General features: G+C 52.5%; 1 protein-coding gene across 1 annotated transcript in view; it reads right to left on the reverse strand.

Moving 5' to 3' along the window:
- Positions 1-7,704: 7,704 nt before the first annotated feature.
- The window catches only part of PLCZ1 (phospholipase C zeta 1), a 253,049-nt gene continuing 241,135 nt past the window's right edge, over positions 7,705-19,618 (reverse strand). The window contains exons 9-10 of the mRNA XM_088457285.1: positions 8,154-8,303; positions 7,705-7,787 (exon numbers count right to left, since the gene is read on the reverse strand). Coding sequence (XP_088313411.1) covers positions 7,705-7,787; positions 8,154-8,303 — 233 coding nt within the window. The remainder of the gene's footprint in view (positions 7,788-8,153; positions 8,304-19,618) is intronic.

A 19,618-nucleotide genomic window follows, 5' to 3' on the forward strand; every position in this document is an offset into this window, starting at 1 on the left:
AGAAAGTAAAGGAACCTTTCTAGGGGTGCTGAGCGTCAACCTGAACACCGTCCCTTTGGAGAAAGATGTCTGGTATCGTCTTGCCGGCTGAATCGATAAATCGCCTATCATTTTTACTGTGACCTCTGACCCCATGTTCCCGTCATGCTTTCTGCAAACCTTCTCCATGTGTATTATAACAGAAGTCTGGGCCTACCACAACCGGTCCTGATTACATGGCACAGGTTACATGACCCTATTCCAGGGTGTCAGACCCCGCAGGGCTCCAATACACTGAGACATTATAGGGACAGCTGGAACGTATCCAAATCTAGGAAGATCATGGCGGTCAGGAACCTGCGCCTTAGCCGCCATATTTATAGGAAATTATCTGTAGATGTGATGTCCAGCCACTAAAAGGCAGCATGAGTTGTGTAATCGTAGCCGGGATCCCCCGAAGATTGACTGCGGGTAATGTGGCTGCCGGGTAATGTTGGTACTCCCATAAGTCAGGGGAAGGTTCCTCCGTTCACGAAAGATAAAATCAACTTTTTCAGCATTTTAACCATCGCAGAGAGGAGCTGCGAGTCTTACATTACATATTTATTTAATTTAATCTATATTTTAGTGCTTCAGTGCAGAAGAGAAGTCACTGGTGAAAGAATGGCGGTCACTGTACCGATGGGGAAACTTTCCTGAATTCAGGTTATATCATTATTTCTTTTCTGGGTGAGATGTGACTGATTTGTGTGATTCCAGTCACCATTGTAGCTGCAAACAATAAATAACATGTGATCGGATCTCGCCCCCAGCAGCGTCATGTGATTTATTACAGAGCGTCAGAGCGAGGACGCCGTTGGGAATATGTAGAATTGCGCTGTGTGTGTGACAGTGGCTTCTCATACTACTAAGGAGGGACCCAGACCTCCGAGAGACACTTTGGAATATACTCCCTCATCTCTAGGTGCATACCGCCTGTCTGTATGGACTGTCTGTATTACATGTGTCCTGAGAGTGAGGGGACACCGAGACTGTCTGTATTACATGTGTCCTGAGAGTGAGGGGACTGTCTGTATTACATGTGTCCTGAGAGTGGGAGGACACCGGGACTTTCTGTATTACATGTGTCCTGAGAGTGAGAGGACACTGGGACTGTCTGTATTACATGTGTCCTGAGAGTGAGAGGACACTGGGACGGTCTGTATTACATGTGTGCTGAGAGTGAGAGGACACCGGGACTGTCTGTATAACATGTGTGCTGAGAGTAAGGAGACACCGGGACTGTCTGTATTACATGTGTCCTGAGAGTGGGAGGACACCGGGACTTTCTGTATTACATGTGTCCTGAGAGTAAGGAGACACCGGGACTGTCTGTATTACATGTGTCCTGAGAGTGAGGGGACTGTCTGTATTACATGTGTCCTGAGAGTGAGGGGACACCGAGACTGTCTGTATTACATGTGTCCTGAGAGTGAGGGGACTGTCTGTATTACATGTGTCCTGAGAGTGGGAGGACACCGGGACTTTCTGTATTACATGTGTCCTGAGAGTGAGAGGACACTGGGACTGTCTGTATTACATGTGTCCTGAGAGTGAGAGGACACTGGGACGGTCTGTATTACATGTGTGCTGAGAGTGAGAGGACACCGGGACTGTCTGTATAACATGTGTGCTGAGAGTAAGGAGACACCGGGACTGTCTGTATTACATGTGTCCTGAGAGTGGGAGGACACCGGGACTTTCTGTATTACATGTGTCCTGAGAGTGAGGGGACTGTCTGTATTACATGTGTCCTGAGAGTGGGAGGACACCGGGACTGTCTGTATTACATGTGTCCTGAGAGTGAGGGGACACCGGGGACTGTCTGTATTACATGTGTCCTGAGAGTGAGTGGACACCGGGACTGTCTGTATTACATGTGTCCTGAGAGTGAGTGGACACCGGGACTGTCTGTATTACATGTGTCCTGAGAGTGAGGGGACTGTCTGTATTACATGTGTCCTGAGAGTGGGAGGACACCGGGACTGTCTGTATTACATGTGTCCTGAGAGTGAGTGGACACCGGGACTGTCTGTATTACATGTGTCCTGAGAGTGAGTGGACTGTCTGTATTACATGTGTCCTGAGAGTGGGAGGACACCGGGACTGTCTGTATTACATGTGTCCTGAGAGTGAGTGGACACCGGGACTGTCTGTATTACATGTGTCCTGAGAGTGAGGGGACACCGGGACTGTCTGTATTACATGTGTCCTGAGAGTGAGTGGACACCGGGACTGTCTGTATTACATGTGTCCTGAGAGTGAGGGGACTGTCTGTATTACATGTGTCCTGAGAGTGGGAGGACACCGGGACTGTCTGTATTACATGTGTCCTGAGAGTGAGTGGACACCGCGACTGTCTGTATTACATGTGTCCTGAGAGTGAGGGGACTGTCTGTATTACATGTGTCCTGAGAGTGAGTGGACACCGGGACTTTCTGTATTACATGTGTCCTGAGAGTGAGTGGACACCGGGACTGTCTGTATTACATGTGTCCTGAGAGTGAGGGGACACCGGGGACTGTCTGTATTACATGTGTCCTGAGAGTGAGTGGACACCGGGACTGTCTGTATTACATGTGTCCTGAGAGTGAGTGGACACCGGGACTGTCTGTATTACATGTGTCCTGAGAGTGAGTGGACACCGGGACTGTCTGTATTACATGTGTCCTGAGAGTGGGAGGACACCGGGACTGTCTGTATTACATGTGTCCTGAGAGTGAGTGGACACCGGGACTGTCTGTATTACATGTGTCCTGAGAGTGAGAGGACTGTCTGTATTACATGTGTCCTGAGAGTGGGAGGACACCGGGACTGTCTGTATTACATGTGTCCTGAGAGTGGGAGGACACCGGGGACTGTCTGTATTACATGTGTCCTGAGAGTGAGTGGACACCGGGACTGTCTGTATTACATGTGTCCTGAGAGTGAGTGGACACCGGGACTTTCTGTATTACATGTGTCCTGAGAGTGAGTGGACACACCGGGACTGTCTGTATTACATGTGTCCTGAGAGTGAGTGGACACACGGGGACTGTCTGTATTACATGTGTCCTGAGAGTGAGGGGACACCGGGGACTGTCTGTATTACATGTGTCCTGAGAGTGAGGGGACACCGGGACTGTCTGTATTACATGTGTCCTGAGAGTGGGAGGACACCGGGACTGTCTGTATTACATATGTCCTGAGAGTGGGAGGACACCGGGACTTTCTGTATTACATGTGTCCTGAGAGTGAGTGGACACCGGGACTGTCTGTATTACATGTGTCCTGAGAGTGAGGGGACACCGGGGACTGTCTGTATTACATGTGTCCTGAGAGTGAGTGGACACCGGGACTGTCTGTATTACATGTGTCCTGAGAGTGAGTGGACACCGGGACTGTCTGTATTACATGTGTCCTGAGAGTGAGGGGACACCGGGACTGTCTGTATTACATGTGTCCTGAGAGTGAGTGGACACCGGGACTGTCTGTATTACATTGTGTCCTGAGAGTGAGGGGACTGTCTGTATTACATGTGTCCTGAGAGTGGGAGGACACCGGGACTGTCTGTATAACGTGTGCTGAGAGTAAGGAGACACCGGGACTGTCTGTATTACATGTGTCCTGAGAGTGGGAGGACACCGGGACTTTCTGTATTACATGTGTCCTGAGAGTAAGGAGACACCGGGACTGTCTGTATTACATGTGTCCTGAGAGTGAGTGGACACCGGGACTGTCTGTATTACATGTGTCCTGAGAGTGAGTGGACACCGGGACTGTCTGTATTACATGTGTCCTGAGAGTGAGAGGACTGTCTGTATTACATGTGTCCTGAGAGTGGGAGGACACCGGGACTGTCTGTATTACATGTGTCCTGAGAGTGGGAGGACACCGGGACTGTCTGTATTACATGTGTCCTGAGAGTGAGGGGACTGTCTGTATTACATGTGTCCTGAGAGTGAGTGGACACCGGGACTGTCTGTATTACATGTGTCCTGAGAGTGAGGGGACACCGGGGACTGTCTGTATTACATGTGTCCTGAGAGTGAGTGGACACCGGGACTGTCTGTATTACATGTGTCCTGAGAGTGAGTGGACTGTCTGTATTACATGTGTCCTGAGAGTGGGAGGACACCGGGACTGTATGTATTACATGTGTCCTGAGAGTGAGTGGACACACCGGGACTGTCTGTATTACATGTGTCCTGAGAGTGAGAGGACTGTCTGTATTACATGTGTCCTGAGAGTGGGAGGACACCGGGACTGTCTGTATTACATGTGTCCTGAGAGTGGGAGGACACCGGGGACTGTCTGTATTACATGTGTCCTGAGAGTGAGTGGACACCGCGACTGTCTGTATTACATGTGTCCTGAGAGTGAGGGGACTGTCTGTATTACATGTGTCCTGAGAGTGGGAGGACACCGGGACTTTCTGTATTACATGTGTCCTGAGAGTGAGTGGACACCGGGACTGTCTGTATTACATGTGTCCTGAGAGTGAGTGGACACCGGGACTGTCTGTATTACATGTGTCCTGAGAGTGAGGGGACACCGGGGACTGTCTGTATTACATGTGTCCTGAGAGTGAGGGGACACCGGGACTGTCTGTATTACATGTGTCCTGAGAGTGAGTGGACACCGGGACTGTCTGTATTACATGTGTCCTGAGAGTGGGAGGACACCGGTGACTGTCTGTATTACATGTGTCCTGAGAGTGAGTGGACACCGGGACTGTCTGTATTACATGTGTCCTGAGAGTGAGTGGACTGTCTGTATTACATGTGTCCTGAGAGTGAGTGGACACACCGGGACTGTCTGTATTACATGTGTCCTGAGAGTGAGTGGACACACCGGGACTGTCTGTATTACATGTGTCCTGAGAGTGAGTGGACACACGGGGACTGTCTGTATTACATGTGTCCTGAGAGTGAGGGGACACCGGGGACTGTCTGTATTACATGTGTCCTGAGAGAGAGGGGACACCGGGACTGTCTGTATTACATGTGTCCTGAGAGTGGGAGGACACCGGGACTGTCTGTATTACATGTGTCCTGAGAGTGGGAGGACACCGGGACTTTCTGTATTACATGTGTCCTGAGAGTGAGTGGACACCGGGACTGTCTGTATTACATGTGTCCTGAGAGTGAGGGGACACCGGGGACTGTCTGTATTACATGTGTCCTGAGAGTGAGTGGACACCGGGACTGTCTGTATTACATGTGTCCTGAGAGTGAGTGGACACCGGGACTGTCTGTATTACATGTGTCCTGAGAGTGAGGGGACACCGGGACTGTCTGTATTACATGTGTCCTGAGAGTGAGTGGACACCGGGACTGTCTGTATTACATTGTGTCCTGAGAGTGAGGGGACTGTCTGTATTACATGTGTCCTGAGAGTGGGAGGACACCGGGACTGTCTGTATAACATGTGTGCTGAGAGTAAGGAGACACCGGGACTGTCTGTATTACATGTGTCCTGAGAGTGGGAGGACACCGGGACTTTCTGTATTACATGTGTCCTGAGAGTAAGGAGACACCGGGACTGTCTGTATTACATGTGTCCTGAGAGTGAGTGGACACCGGGACTGTCTGTATTACATGTGTCCTGAGAGTGAGGGGACACCGGGACTGTCTGTATTACATGTGTCCTGAGAGTGAATGGACACCGGGACTGTCTGTATTACATGTGTCCTGAGAGTGGGAGGACACCGGGACTGTCTGTATTACATGTGTCCTGAGAGTGAGTGGACACCGGGACTGTCTGTATTACATGTGTCCTGAGAGTGAGAGGACTGTCTGTATTACATGTGTCCTGAGAGTGGGAGGACACCGGGACTGTCTGTATTACATGTGTCCTGAGAGTGGGAGGACACCGGGGACTGTCTGTATTACATGTGTCCTGAGAGTGAGTGGACACCGGGACTGTCTGTATTACATGTGTCCTGAGAGTGAGGGGACTGTCTGTATTACATGTGTCCTGAGAGTGAGTGGACACCGGGACTGTCTGTATTACATGTGTCCTGAGAGTGAGGGGACACCGGGGACTGTCTGTATTACATGTGTCCTGAGAGTGAGTGGACACCGGGACTGTCTGTATTACATGTGTCCTGAGAGTGAGTGGACTGTCTGTATTACATGTGTCCTGAGAGTGGGAGGACACCGGGACTGTATGTATTACATGTGTCCTGAGAGTGAGTGGACACACCGGGACTGTCTGTATTACATGTGTCCTGAGAGTGAGAGGACTGTCTGTATTACATGTGTCCTGAGAGTGGGAGGACACCGGGACTGTCTGTATTACATGTGTCCTGAGAGTGGGAGGACACCGGGGACTGTCTGTATTACATGTGTCCTGAGAGTGAGTGGACACCGCGACTGTCTGTATTACATGTGTCCTGAGAGTGAGGGGACTGTCTGTATTACATGTGTCCTGAGAGTGGGAGGACACCGGGACTTTCTGTATTACATGTGTCCTGAGAGTGAGTGGACACCGGGACTGTCTGTATTACATGTGTCCTGAGAGTGAGTGGACACAGCGGGACTGTCTGTATTACATGTGTCCTGAGAGTGAGGGGACACCGGGGACTGTCTGTATTACATGTGTCCTGAGAGTGAGGGGACACCGGGACTGTCTGTATTACATGTGTCCTGAGAGTGAGGGGACTGTCTGTATTACATGTGTCCTGAGAGTGAGTGGACACCGGGACTGTCTGTATTACATGTGTCCTGAGAGTGAGGGGACACCGGGGACTGTCTGTATTACATGTGTCCTGAGAGTGAGTGGACACCGGGACTGTCTGTATTACATGTGTCCTGAGAGTGAGTGGACACCGGGACTGTCTGTATTACATGTGTCCTGAGAGTGGGAGGACACCGGTGACTGTCTGTATTACATGTGTCCTGAGAGTGAGTGGACACCGGGACTGTCTGTATTACATGTGTCCTGAGAGTGAGTGGACTGTCTGTATTACATGTGTCCTGAGAGTGGGAGGACACCGGGACTGTCTGTATTACATGTGTCCTGAGAGTGAGTGGACACACCGGGACTGTCTGTATTACATGTGTCCTGAGAGTGAGGGGACTGTCTGTATTACATGTGTCCTGAGAGTGAGGGGACTGTCTGTATTACATGTGTCCTGAGAGTGAGTGGACACACCGGGACTGTCTGTATTACATGTGTCCTGAGAGTGAGTGGACACACCGGGACTGTCTGTATTACATGTGTCCTGAGGGTGAGGGGACACCGGGACTGTCTGTATTACATGTGTCCTGAGGGTGAGGGGACACCGGGACTGTCTGTATTACATGTGTCCTGAGAGTGAGTGGACACCGGGACTGTCTGTATTACATGTGTCCTGAGAGTGAGTGGACACACCGGGACTGTCTGTATTACATGTGTCCTGAGAGTGAAGGAGACGCCTCCTCTGTCCCAGCCTATGGTGTACTGGAAAATAAAATGTAATAAACATACCTGTACAACTGCTAATTACAGAAAGTCTTATCTGGGGAAAGCCCCCTACCGCTGAAAAGATCTTTTTATAACCAGACAGTATGTGAGTGCCGGGGGCGAGTCTGGCTGGTGTCAGAGCCCCCGATATTCTGTTCTTGTACAGTTGATTCAATTAACCCATTCCATGCTACAGACCAATCAGGTTGCTGCTGGTTTATTTAAGCTGGGGGACAGGTTAGGGTGGCGTAGTGAAGATTACTGGTACCAGATGTGCACAAACAGAGAGGCTGGAAGGATGCTCTGACCGTGCTTATTCAGCAAGGGGACGTGACGATATCCTGCAATAAAGTTAGCAACGCTTAGTAACAGCAACAATGAGGAATCTCCTATGAAATGTGAGAAGAGAGAGACTCTCAGCAGCTGGGAGTAATCACTGCTGTGTAGACCATTGGTTCCCGCTGAGATCAGATCTGTGGATTTCTGTCCCAGACTATGTACATCAGGGTGGGCTACGTGGTCGCTGCGTCCCATCACTACACTCCTATATAGCGTAATTAGCTGTAATGCTGAGCGTCTAGGTAAGAGCTGCGCGATGCGGACGGTGTAATGCGTGCGCTATCTGTGTGGCTATTAGGGTAACATTGCACGGCGCTTTGGACACCTTGAGGTGCCCCATAAATAAAAGCTAATGATACAATTCTTACCTCTATGAATGCTGCCTAACGGGAGGGTGTATTGTCCCAGGAATTCGTTTGAAAGAAGAGTTAGTTGGTGCTGAACGCAGAACCGCAGCAGCGCCAGCTCCGGAACCTGGACTGAGAATGTGAATGACTGGTTCCACTGAGGGTTAAAAGCTGGAGAGAGACACACATGGCATTAGTATGTACATACGGTGCCTACACCCGCACTAAGCTGCGGCAACTTTATTTTATTCATTGTATTATATTTGTACTTACAGCCCCAAACGAGAAAATATTGCAGCAATGTATATAGTAAGCGAGAAAGCGTGTCTGTCTGTCTGTCCGCCTGTTTGTCCTTTATGCAGAGCCCCAGTTTTGGACCTAGCTCCACCAAATTTATCATGGTCGTGTAGTTTGACCAGGATTCGGTTTTTGCCTAGATTTGAACTTCGTCAGGGCCACACACTGTCACACAATCCCTAAAACTAGGGACACTTAAATTACACAGGTTCCAGGGCTGGCTCCAGTGGAAATGGACAGTCTGCTCAGACTGAAGGTAAAATTATACTTTTGTAGCTTTCTCACATATTTTTGGCAAACTTGATGACTCATGCAAGTTCATATAAATCCAGAGCCTCTGTGCTTGCATGCAAAGGTGTAACTAGAACTTTGGGAGCATGATGTCGCTCCCATAATGCAGAATGGGCCGGCCTGGGAGAACGGAGGAGTGAACAGCAGCGGGAACAGGAGCCGGATTTCAGGAAAGTGTTTTTTATTTTTATACGTGTGTGTCTTTGATTGCACTACAAGGGGCACTGCATATGTGGGGGGGGGGGGGGGGACTATTACTGGAGGCACTGCATGGGGGGGACTACTACTGGGGGCACTGCATGGGGGGACTATTGCTGGAGGCACTGCATAGGGGGGGGACTACTACTGGGGGCACTGCATAGGGGGGACTACAACTAGGGGCACTACTGGGGTCACTGCATTTGGGGGGATCACTACTGGAGGCACTATTGGGGGGGACTGCTACGGGGGGCACTGCATTGGGGGGACTACTACTGGGGGCACTATATAAGGGGCTTACTACTGGGGGAAAAAGCGGCACTGCACAGGGGGGGCCTCTACTGGGGGAACTGAATAGGGAGGACCACTACAGAGGGCACTGTATAAGGGGCACTGCATAGGGGGGATCACTACTGGGGGCCTGCATAAGGGGGACCACTACTGGTGGAACTTTCCTTTCCAGTCTCCCCTATGCAGTGCCCCAGAGTGCCGAGAAAGGGTTGTGTCATGTTGACACGCCCCATTTTCCAGTGACCACACCCATTTTACGGGGCATGCACAGAGGAGGGGGGGGGCACCAGTTTTCAATTTGCCCTGGGCTCCAAATATCCTAGTTACACCACTGGTAGTGCCCCTTATGAATTATGCTACGCAGTAATGCCCCATACACATTATACCAAACAGTAATGCCCTTTACAGATTATGCCACATAGTTGTAGTGCCCCATATAACACAATATTCCACACAATAGTAATGCCTTCTTACACAGTATGCACCCCGCAGCAACTCACCTCCCCGTGTCTCTCCAGCAGTCTCTCGGCTCCCCCTGTGTGCCATCAGGTGTGGATTTGGGGCCAGCTGGCTTACCGACAGACCACACCGGTGAAATTTGAATCTGGCGCCGTCCACAAGCTAATAGGAGCTTGTGGACCGGCAGACAATCAGGAGCCGCCACTGCTGATTGGCTGCTGGTTTGCGAGCTCTGATTGCTTCGAAATCGGCGGCGCTGTCTCCCCATGACTGCCTGCCAGTGCGCCAGCTGTAATCAGCTGGCGGGCTGGCACCAAATCAATATCGCTGACACCCAGGCTCCCCTCGATGGCCCTGACTGGACTGGCCCACTTTGTGTGTGTGACTGGGTGCAGGGGGAGCGGAGAGCCACAGAGGCAGCTCGGGCACCATAATAGCCGCACCGCCTGCACGCACGGTAGTTGCGCATCTGTTTGCATGCATGTTAGCACACGGTGGGGTCCTTTTCAGGATGAATAGAATGGGGTTATAGGCGAGGACAATGTAACAAATAAAGGAGGCTGCAGGTGTACTTCAGGGTCCAGTCTTCGACCCAGACAACGCCGGGTATCCCAGCTACAGTAGTTCTAAATAACACTGTATATATTGCGCGGTTCCTGGATTGGACGGAACCTTTGCGGTTACTTGAATCTGCTCTTTTAGGGCAGAGGTTCCCAAATATTACAATACACGTTTTAAGAATATCCATCCTTGAGCACAGGCGACTTAAATAGTACCACAGTCAATTTAAAATCTTAAATACCCTGTGAGCCAGGTGATATTTGCCTTTTCTACTTCAGGGTCCATAGGGGGTCCACAGGGTTGACCTTGGGGTATAGCTGGATCTGGATCCACGGGCACCACGCAGTTAAAGCTTTGCTGCTCCCAGGATGCACTTGGTCCGTCCTCCTCTATACCCCGCCCCGGCCACAGGCACCTCAGTTTTAGTTGGTGCCCGGCCGGAGTCGGGTCACCCTGTCGCAGTGGGGCTGCAGGAGCAGCCCCTAAGCTTTATTTTAAAAGAGAATTTTTTTATTTTTTTCTACTTTTTTTACACTTTTAGAGCGGCAGCATCAGACTGTCCTTTAGGACGTCCACGCTGCCGCTCTTTCTCCCCGCTGGCGCCGCGACGCCAGTACAGCTCTGGGGATCGCGGCGGGACCCCAGAGCCTGTACTAGCCGGGCTCTGGGGACTCCCTTGACTGCTGCCGGACGCGACGGGGATCAGGTAAGCCGCGGGTCGCCGCGTGCGGCGGACCGCGGATACTTCAATGCAGTCAGGAGCCTCCGGTCTCTGGGGACAGACCGGAGGCGCTAGCAGCGGCGGCGGGCTCCCCCTCAATTGAGGAATACCCCGCGTGTCCGCTAGACCACCAGGGTATCAGGCTGGTAGCGAGACTGGCAACCCAGGGGTTAATTGCTAGCCAGGGGAGGCAGCCTTCCCTGTCTAGCGGCTCCTCCCCTCAGCTCAGCGCGCCTTTCAACTAGGAGTCTGGCGTCGCTGAGCTGCTCTTATCTCTCGGCCACTCCTCCTCTGAGGTCTCCGGCGGCCATCTTTACTGGCACATCGCAGACTCCCAGGCGGTATCAAGTGGACCGGTCCCCCTGTGTACCTCTCCCCTGCTAAAGGACAGTGTACACAGCGCTATAGCCCTCCCAGACACTGAATCTGGGCGGTTGATTGTAGCGGAAGGTGCCGTGAGTATAACTTTTCTGCATTGTATGTGACTATTGCTAATGCTGCCTGTCTGTGACTTATTCTCCTTTACTGTCAGCTTATAACTATCCCTTTCCTTCTCCTACGGCCCGCAGGTGTGTGGGGGAAGGGCGTTTTTCTGATACCCTCACTTATATAAATTACGTATTTGTGGGGTCAGTCACATACTGTTGTGTGCTACACAGTACCATATCTGGGCTGTTGTGTCGCATACTGGTGAGTGCGCGGGTGTTAAAACCGTAATTCCTCTGGTGATACCTATTTCTTGTGATTTACGGTTTCATGTCTGATGAGGAGACTGAGCGCTCTGTGGCTCCTGTGTTATTTTCCTGCAGACGCTGTGCTGCTGGAGTTGATGGGGAGGACTTATCTCAGGATGGTCTGTGCGGGCGGTGCCAGCTGGTACCGGGCCCCTCCAACCCCCCTGTATCACAGGACCCTCCTTGGGCGATGTTTTCACAGGTGCTGGCGTCTATTGCGGACCGGTTATCGGTCCCATCAGAGGTCCCTTCTAGGGCGTTGCCGCAGCCCACCATCCCCCATTCCCCGGGGGTTCCACAAATGTTGCGGTCTCCCCCCGGGGCCCAGACTGTGGGTCCTTACTCGGGACTGCCTGTGTATGTGCGGTCTTCCCCAGGGACGCGTCAGTCTGTAGTGCCTTTGCAGAGTTTTGCTCCGACGGCTCCTCCGCCTTGGGTGGATGTTCTATCCAGCTCCGTACAGAGTCTGGCGGCTTCATCCTCGGCGTTTCAGTCTATGTTGCAAGGTGATGTGCCACCAAGGGTGTCTAAACGTCCGGTTGTGAGTTCACTAGCTGCGCAGTTGTCGGACTCGGAAGTGTCCTCAGATGATGGAGAAATCCATGAGGACTCTGATGTCATGGGGCAGGAGGTGGAAGCTAAGTCCTCCATTAATGTTCCAGCCTTAGTTAGGGCGGTGCGGGCTATCCTACATGTTGAGGATGATGCGCCGGCTCCTAGGTCGAAGTTTCCTAATTTTAAAAAGGCCAAGGTGACTTCAACTGTGTTCCCCCTGTCTGATCAATTATTGGATCATATGGCGGCGGCCTGGCAATTACCTAGTAAGAGGTTCCATCCACAGAAGAGGTTGGCGGCGAACTATCCTTTTCCTGAAGCTCATTGCAGGAAATGGGAAACTCCGCCGGCGGTGGATTCCCACGTTACCCGCTTGATCAAAAGCACGACGCTGCCATTGCCGTCTATCTCCTCTTTGAAGGATCCCACGGACAGGAAGGTGGAGACTTGTTTAAAGTCCATTTATTCTCTTTCCGGGGCGGTGGCTCGCCCGTCCATGGCTATCTCCTGGGTGGCTAAAGCCATTGAGGCATGGGCCAATGCCTTGGAGGATACCTTTCCTGATGAGGCTCTGGATATCCAGAGAGCGTTAGTGGGACAGATGCGGGATGCAGCTTCCTATATTGGGGAAGCGTCTTTGGATGCCAGTCTGCTGCAGCGGTGTCTGCTCGGCGCTCCCTGTGGCTGAGGTCCTGGAGGGCTGATGCAGATTCAAAAAAGGGTCTGGAGGCCTTGCCTTTTAATGGTGATTTACTATTTGGTCCGGATTTGGACAAAATAGTGGATACTTTGGCTAAGTCCAAGTCGGCTTTTCTCCCTTCGGCCTCTGCGCCGGCTAAAGTGAGGAGCTCTGCCTTTCGGTCCTTTCGGGTTCAGGGTAAGGCCAAGGGCCAGTCCTTCCCGAGACATTCGGCGACCAAGGCCGCACCCAAGCCCAAGAAGCAGGCATGGAGTGCTCGGCGCCCTTCTTCCAAGCAGGAGGATAAGCCTGCTGCCTGATGGGACGGGCCTCTCTCTGGGGGACCCCAGAGTGGGAGGCCGACTTCTCCAATTCGCCCAGTGTTGGCACAATACCACCACGGATGCCTGGGTTCGAGAAGTAGTCTCTCAGGGGTACGCCCTGTCTTTTCGGTTCAGGCCGCCCCACCAGTTTTTCTGTACGAGTCCTTCTCTGGACAAGACCAAGGCTGGTCAGATTCAGGTAGCTATAGAATCCTTGCTACAAGCAGGGGTCATTGTTCCCGTTCCGCAGTCTCAGCGCGGGACGGGGTACTATTCTACTCTGTTTCTGGTACAGAAACCCAATGGTTCTCATCGCCCTATCCTGAATTTGAAGTCTCTGAACAGATACCTCAGAGTTCCCAGGTTCAGGATGGAAACGTTACGTTCCATCATTCTGGCGATGGAACCCGGGGATTATATGGTCTCCCTCGATATCCAGGACGCCTATCTCCATGTGCCCATAGCACCGGCACATCAGCGGTATCTGAGGTTTGCTATCCTGAACCATCACTACCAATTTCGAGCGTTGCCTTTTGGCCTTTCCACGGCTCAGAGGGTGTTCACCAAGGTGATGGCGGTTATGGCTGCCCACCTTCGGGGTCAGGGTCTACGTCTGTTGCCGTACCTGGACGATCTTCTGCTGCTGGCGAGCTCCCCGGAGGTGCTTCTTCGACATCTCCACCTGACCATTGCTTGTCTTCAAGCACACGGGTGGTTGATAAACTGGAAGAAGTCCTCCCTGATTCCATCACAGCAGATGGTTCATTTGGGAGTCCTGCTGGATTCTCGTCAGCAACGGATTTTCCTGACTCCAGAGAAGGTCTCCTCCCTGCAGCTGCGGATACACAGCCTGAGCAGTTGCCGCCTGTCGGTCCATTCAGCTATGAGAGTTCTGGGGTCCATGGTGTCGACATTCGACATGGTGGAATTTGCCCAGTTCCATTCCCGGCCCCTGCAGGGGCTGATTCTATCGGAATGGAACGGGTTACCTCACCGGATCCGCTCTCAGATGCTGGTGTTGTCCGCGGAGGTTCGGCAGTCTTTGGCTTGGTGGCTTCAGACGGTGCATCTGGTCGAGGGGCACCCCTTTTGGATCCCGGACTGGGTCCTGCTCACGACGGATGCCAGTCTTCGGGGTTGGGGGGCAGTGACCGGCTCATTATCGCTTCAGGGTCGTTGGTCCGCGGAAGAAGCACTTCTCCCCATCAACATCCTGGAACTGCGGGCTGTGTACAGGGCCCTGCAGTCGTCCGGCCCCGCTCTTCACGGAAGGGTGGTTCAGGTGCAGTCCGACAACACCACCACGGTGGCGTACATCAACCACCAAGGGGGAACTCGCAGTCGGGCAGCAATGTCGGAGGTGTCTCGCATTCTTGCTTGGGCGGAGTGTCACGTTCCAGCGATCTCGGCAGTATTCATTCCCGGAGTCCTCAATTGGGAGGCGGACTTCCTCAGCCGTCACGACGTGCATCCCGGAGAATGGTCGCTTCACCCAGAGGTGTTTCAGCTACTCGTGGACAGGTGGGGGCTGCCGGAGCTGGACTTGATGGCCTCCCGTCACAATCACAAGTTGCCCGTTTACGGGTCAAGGACAAGAGACGCAGGCGCCTGTCTGGTAGACGCTCTGTCAGTGAAACGGACGTTTCACCTGGCGTATCTGTTTCCTCACTTCCTCGGGTTCTGCGGAAATTCAAGCAGGACGGCGGCACGCTCGTGCTGGTGGCTCCGGCGTGGCCCAGACGTCCTTGGTACTCCGATCTGAGGTGCCTCTCCATCGACGCTCCGTACCTTCTTCCTCAGCGTCGGGACCTGTTGTCTCAAGGGCCCTACCTTTACCCAGATCTGGGTCGGCTGTCTTTGACGGCGTGGCTCTTGAGACAGCCGTCTTGAGGTCTAGGGGTTTCTCCAGTTCGGTGATTGGTACCATGCTTAGGGCACGCAAGCCTGCTTCCGCGCGGATTTACCACAGGGTGTGGCGCACTTATTTTCAGTGGTGTGAATCCAGAAACTATGATCCGCAGGTGTTTCGGGTTTCCAGAATCTTGGAATTTCTTCAATCGGGTTTGGACCTCGGCTTACGCCTGGCCTCTCTGAAGGTTCATGTGTCTGCTTTGTCCGTGTGGTTCAGCGACGGATTGCTACACTGCCAGACGTTCACACCTTTTTCCAAGGTGTTCTCAGGATCCAGCCTCCCTTCGTGCCTCCGGTGGCTCCGTGGGACTTGGCGGTGGTGCTGCGGGTCTTGCAGGGTCCTCCTTTTGAGCCACTTGAGTCGGTGGAGCTCAAGTGGCTGACGTTTAAGACCATTTTTCTCCTGGCAATTGCTTCTGCCAGGAGGGTTTCAGAATTGGGGGTGCTTTCCTGTCGCTCCCCTTTTCTGATTTTTCACCAGGACAGGGCGGTGCTCCGCACTCGTCCTGAGTTTTTGCCCAAAGTGGTCTCAAAGTTCCACATTAATCAGGAACTTGTTGTGCCAGCTTTTCAGTCACCTGATCTTTCCGCTGGTGAGGCTTCCTTAGATGTGGTCCGGGCACTTAGAATCTACGTGGACCGGACTGCTTCGGTTAGGAAGTCGGATTCTTTGTTTGTTCTCTTCGGTTTTCACAAGAGGGGTTGGCCTGCCAACAAGCAAATGTTAGCCCGTTGGCTTCGTTCAGTTATTTGTGAGGCTTATGCACAGGAGGGTTTACCTGTGCCAGCCTCTGTTAAGGCTCATTCCACTCGTTCTGTGGGTCCCTCTTGGGCTGCTAGACGTGGCGCCTCCGCTGTTAAGCTGTGTAAGGCGGCTACTTGGTCTTCAATTCAGACGTTTTTGAGGTTTTATGCGTTTGACACCTTCGCCTCTCAAGGGGGCGGGGTATAGAGGAGGACGGACCCAAGTGCATCCTGGGAGCAGCAAAGCTTTAACTGCATGGTGCCCGTGGATCCAGATCCAGCTATACCCCAAGGTCAACCCTGTGGACCCTATGGACTTCGTAGAAACAGAGATAACAAAGGTAAGTTCTTACCATATCTCTTGTTTTAAATTATTGCAACCTTAAATCTAGAGGCCAAATTCTCGCAGCAATTAGTTACCCCTTAGGTGGAATTATACCCCCATTAGCACTTGTTTTTGACACTGGAAGGGGTTATGACATCCAATCAGCATTTATCAAGCAGCGTATACTTACAGCTGTACCTCTCACACTATAGATGGCGTAAGCACTAGGGCCCCCATTACTGGCAAGAGAAAGCCAGCAAAGCCGTTCCAGGGTCAGTAAAGTCATCCAGGCTTTGCCAAGTCCCCGCCGTACTGAGGCACAATGCGCAGAGCCATCACCCGGGCGCAGGCAGCCATCACCCGGGCGCATTGGTCATCTGCCCATCGCCGGCAGCATTAGGCTAAGTACAGTAAGTGCAAGTCGTCGTTAGCACTTATATGATTATTAAGATACAGACATTGGACCTCATTCAGAGGCGCTTGAAAAATGTGAGCGCTCGCTCTGAATGAGGGCGACCGCTTCCATTTTCTGAGCCGGCCTCCTGGCCGCTCGCTAGGCTGTGGGTTACCACCCCCAGCTTTAACGAGCGACCAGGATGATGGTCGCAATGGTCAACACCATCGTGACCATTGGGGCTTGCGACGAGACCCTTGTGGTAGGGTCTTGTCTGCCGCAAGACCCAGAGCTTTCGGCTCTAATAGTGAGAGAGCTTCCGGCTCTGACATCACTGGTGATGTCATTTGGGCCGCCCACAAACGGCAGGCGTTCGCTTGGGAACACCTCCGTTTGTGAAGCCACCCCGCCACGCCTACAAAACGGGTCGAGCTGTCGATCAACAGCGACAGCCACCCCTTTTGTAGTAAGCCACGGAGCGAGAGAATTTCTCTCGCTCCGGGGCTTGCGCATGCACAGTGCGGCCACTGTGCGTGCGCACAGCCAACCATCGACCCGCTTGCGAGCGGGTCTGAATGAGGTCCATTATCTTCTGCAGATCATCACAGACATTAGGGAGCAGTGTACAAGGGGCAATAATGGCATTCTGTTACCATAGATGCTGATTTGTGGGGTATACGGGTAAGGACATGGCACAGTGGGTAAGGGTTGTGGCCACTTGGTTGGACTCCAGTAGTGTGAAACCACCATCGATGGGAAAAGCATCCACCATCAGTAGCAAACCATCAATGGATAATGGCCACACCTGCCTTACAGTCTGGACAAACATCCTGTCTGTTGGAATGGCAGCTGCCAAAACCCGATAATATGAGATATGGTAAGAACTTACCCTTGTTATCTCTATTTCTACGAAGTCCATAGGGTTCCACAGGATCCCTTGGGGTATAGGTGTGACGTCAGTCATCGGGCACCATAGAGTTAAGCTTTCAGCCTCCCAGGATGCACTAGGGTCCCCCTCCTATACCCCGCCCCCGAGCCAAGGCACCTCAGTTAGTTACCAAGCCATAGGCCGGAGGAGGAGAAGGAAGAGAGAGAAAGAAGATCTGGATACACACAAGAATCACATTCTCACCAGAGGGAGACGGAAAAACCGGTGACCAGAGCAAAGCCCATCTGCAGCACAGGTGCGACAGGGCGGGAGTCCTGTGGAACCCTATGGACTTCGTAGAAATAGAGATAACAAGGGTGAGTTCTTACCATATCTCATATTTTCTACTTCAGGGTCCATAGGGTATCCACAGGATACCTTGGGGATGTCCCAAAGCAGTATCCTTTAAGGGTGGGGACGCTCCTGTGCTGAAAGGAGAATCCGCCGCCCGAAGGAAGCATCCTGAGAGGCAAAGGTGTCAAACCTGTAATACCTCACGAAGGTATGGACAGAGGACCACGTAGCAGCCTTGCAGATCTGGACTGCAGAGGCACCACGTCGAGCTGCCCACGAAGGACCCACAGACCTAGTGGAACGAGCCTTCAAAGAAGGAGGAACCGGCAGACCTTCATGAAGATAAGCTTCAGAGATAGCCATACGGATCCAGGCTGCCAAAGTTTGCTTTGAAGCAGGCCAACCCTTTTTACGGAAGCCATAAAGGACAAACAAGGCGTCCGACTTCCTAAACGAAGAAGTGCGGTCAACATAAGTCCTTAACGCCTGCACAACATCCAAAGTGGCCTCACTCACTGAAAGGCCAGGTGAGTTAAAGGCCGGAACAACTATTTCCTCGTTAACATGAAACTGGGAAACAACTTTGGGAAGAAACTCGGGCCGAGTGCGGAGCACTGCCCTGTTCCCATGAAAAACCAAGAAAGGGGGTCTACAAGAAAGAGCCCCTAACTCAGAAACACGTCTGGCCGAAGCAATGGCCAGAAGGAAAACAGTCTTAGCTGTTAGCCATTTAATATCCACTGAGCCCAGTGGTTCAAACGGTGGTCCCTGGAGGGCCCTCAGGACCACAGCCAAATCCCAAGGCGCCACAGGTGGAACAAAGGGTGGCTGAATGCGGAGAACACCTTGCATAAAGGTGCGCACATCCGGGATTGTAGCAATCCTACGGTGAAACCAGACAGACAGGACCGAAACCTGTACCTTCAAAGAAGCAAGGCGAAGACCATGATCTAGTCCCACTTGTAGGAAGGCAAGTATCCGAGACAGACGAAACTCCCGCGGTGCATAACCTCTCGGTCGCCACCACTGGAAGAACGTATGCCACACGCGATGGTATATCCTCGCGGAAGACGGTTTCCGAGCTCGTAACATGGTACGCACTACAGAGCTGGAAAACCCCCTGGACCTCAACATGGCTGTCTCAACAGCCACGCCGTCAAAGACAGCCGAGTCAGGTCCGGGTGAAGACAAGGACAGAAGGATGGAGACAGAAGGTCCGGTCGTAGCAGCAACCGCAGAGGACTGTCCACGGACAGACCCTGAAGGTCTGAGAACCAGTGCCGTCTGGGCCACGCGGGAGCTATCAACAGGAGCGTCCCTCCTTCCTTTTTGAATTTCCGGATTACCCGTGGAAGAAGGGAAACCGGAGGAAACAGGTAAGCGAACCGGAACGTTAACCGGACGGACAGAGCATCCACCAGAGACGCCTTTTCGTCTCTTGTGCAAGACCCGTACACCGGCAACTTGTTGTTGTGCCGGGAGGCCATGAGGTCGATCTCTGGAAGACCCCACTTGTCCACCAGCAGTTGAAAAACGTCCGGGTGCAGGGATCATTCCCCCGGATGAATGTCCTGGCGACTGAGAAAGTCCGCCTCCCAATTTAGCACTCCCGGGATGAAGACAGCTGATATGGCCGGAAGATAGCGCTCCGCCCATACCAGGATCCGAGACACCTCTACGAGAGCCGCCCGACTTCGGGTTCCTCCTTGCCTGTTTATGTAAGCCACGGTGGTAGCGTTGTCCGACTGGACCTGCACTGGGCGACCCTGGAGAACCCGATG

This window comes from Taudactylus pleione, unplaced genomic scaffold (genome assembly GCF_031769625.1).
Source record: "Taudactylus pleione unplaced genomic scaffold, aTauple2 ptg000751l, whole genome shotgun sequence".
Lineage (NCBI taxonomy): Eukaryota > Metazoa > Chordata > Amphibia > Anura > Myobatrachidae > Taudactylus > Taudactylus pleione.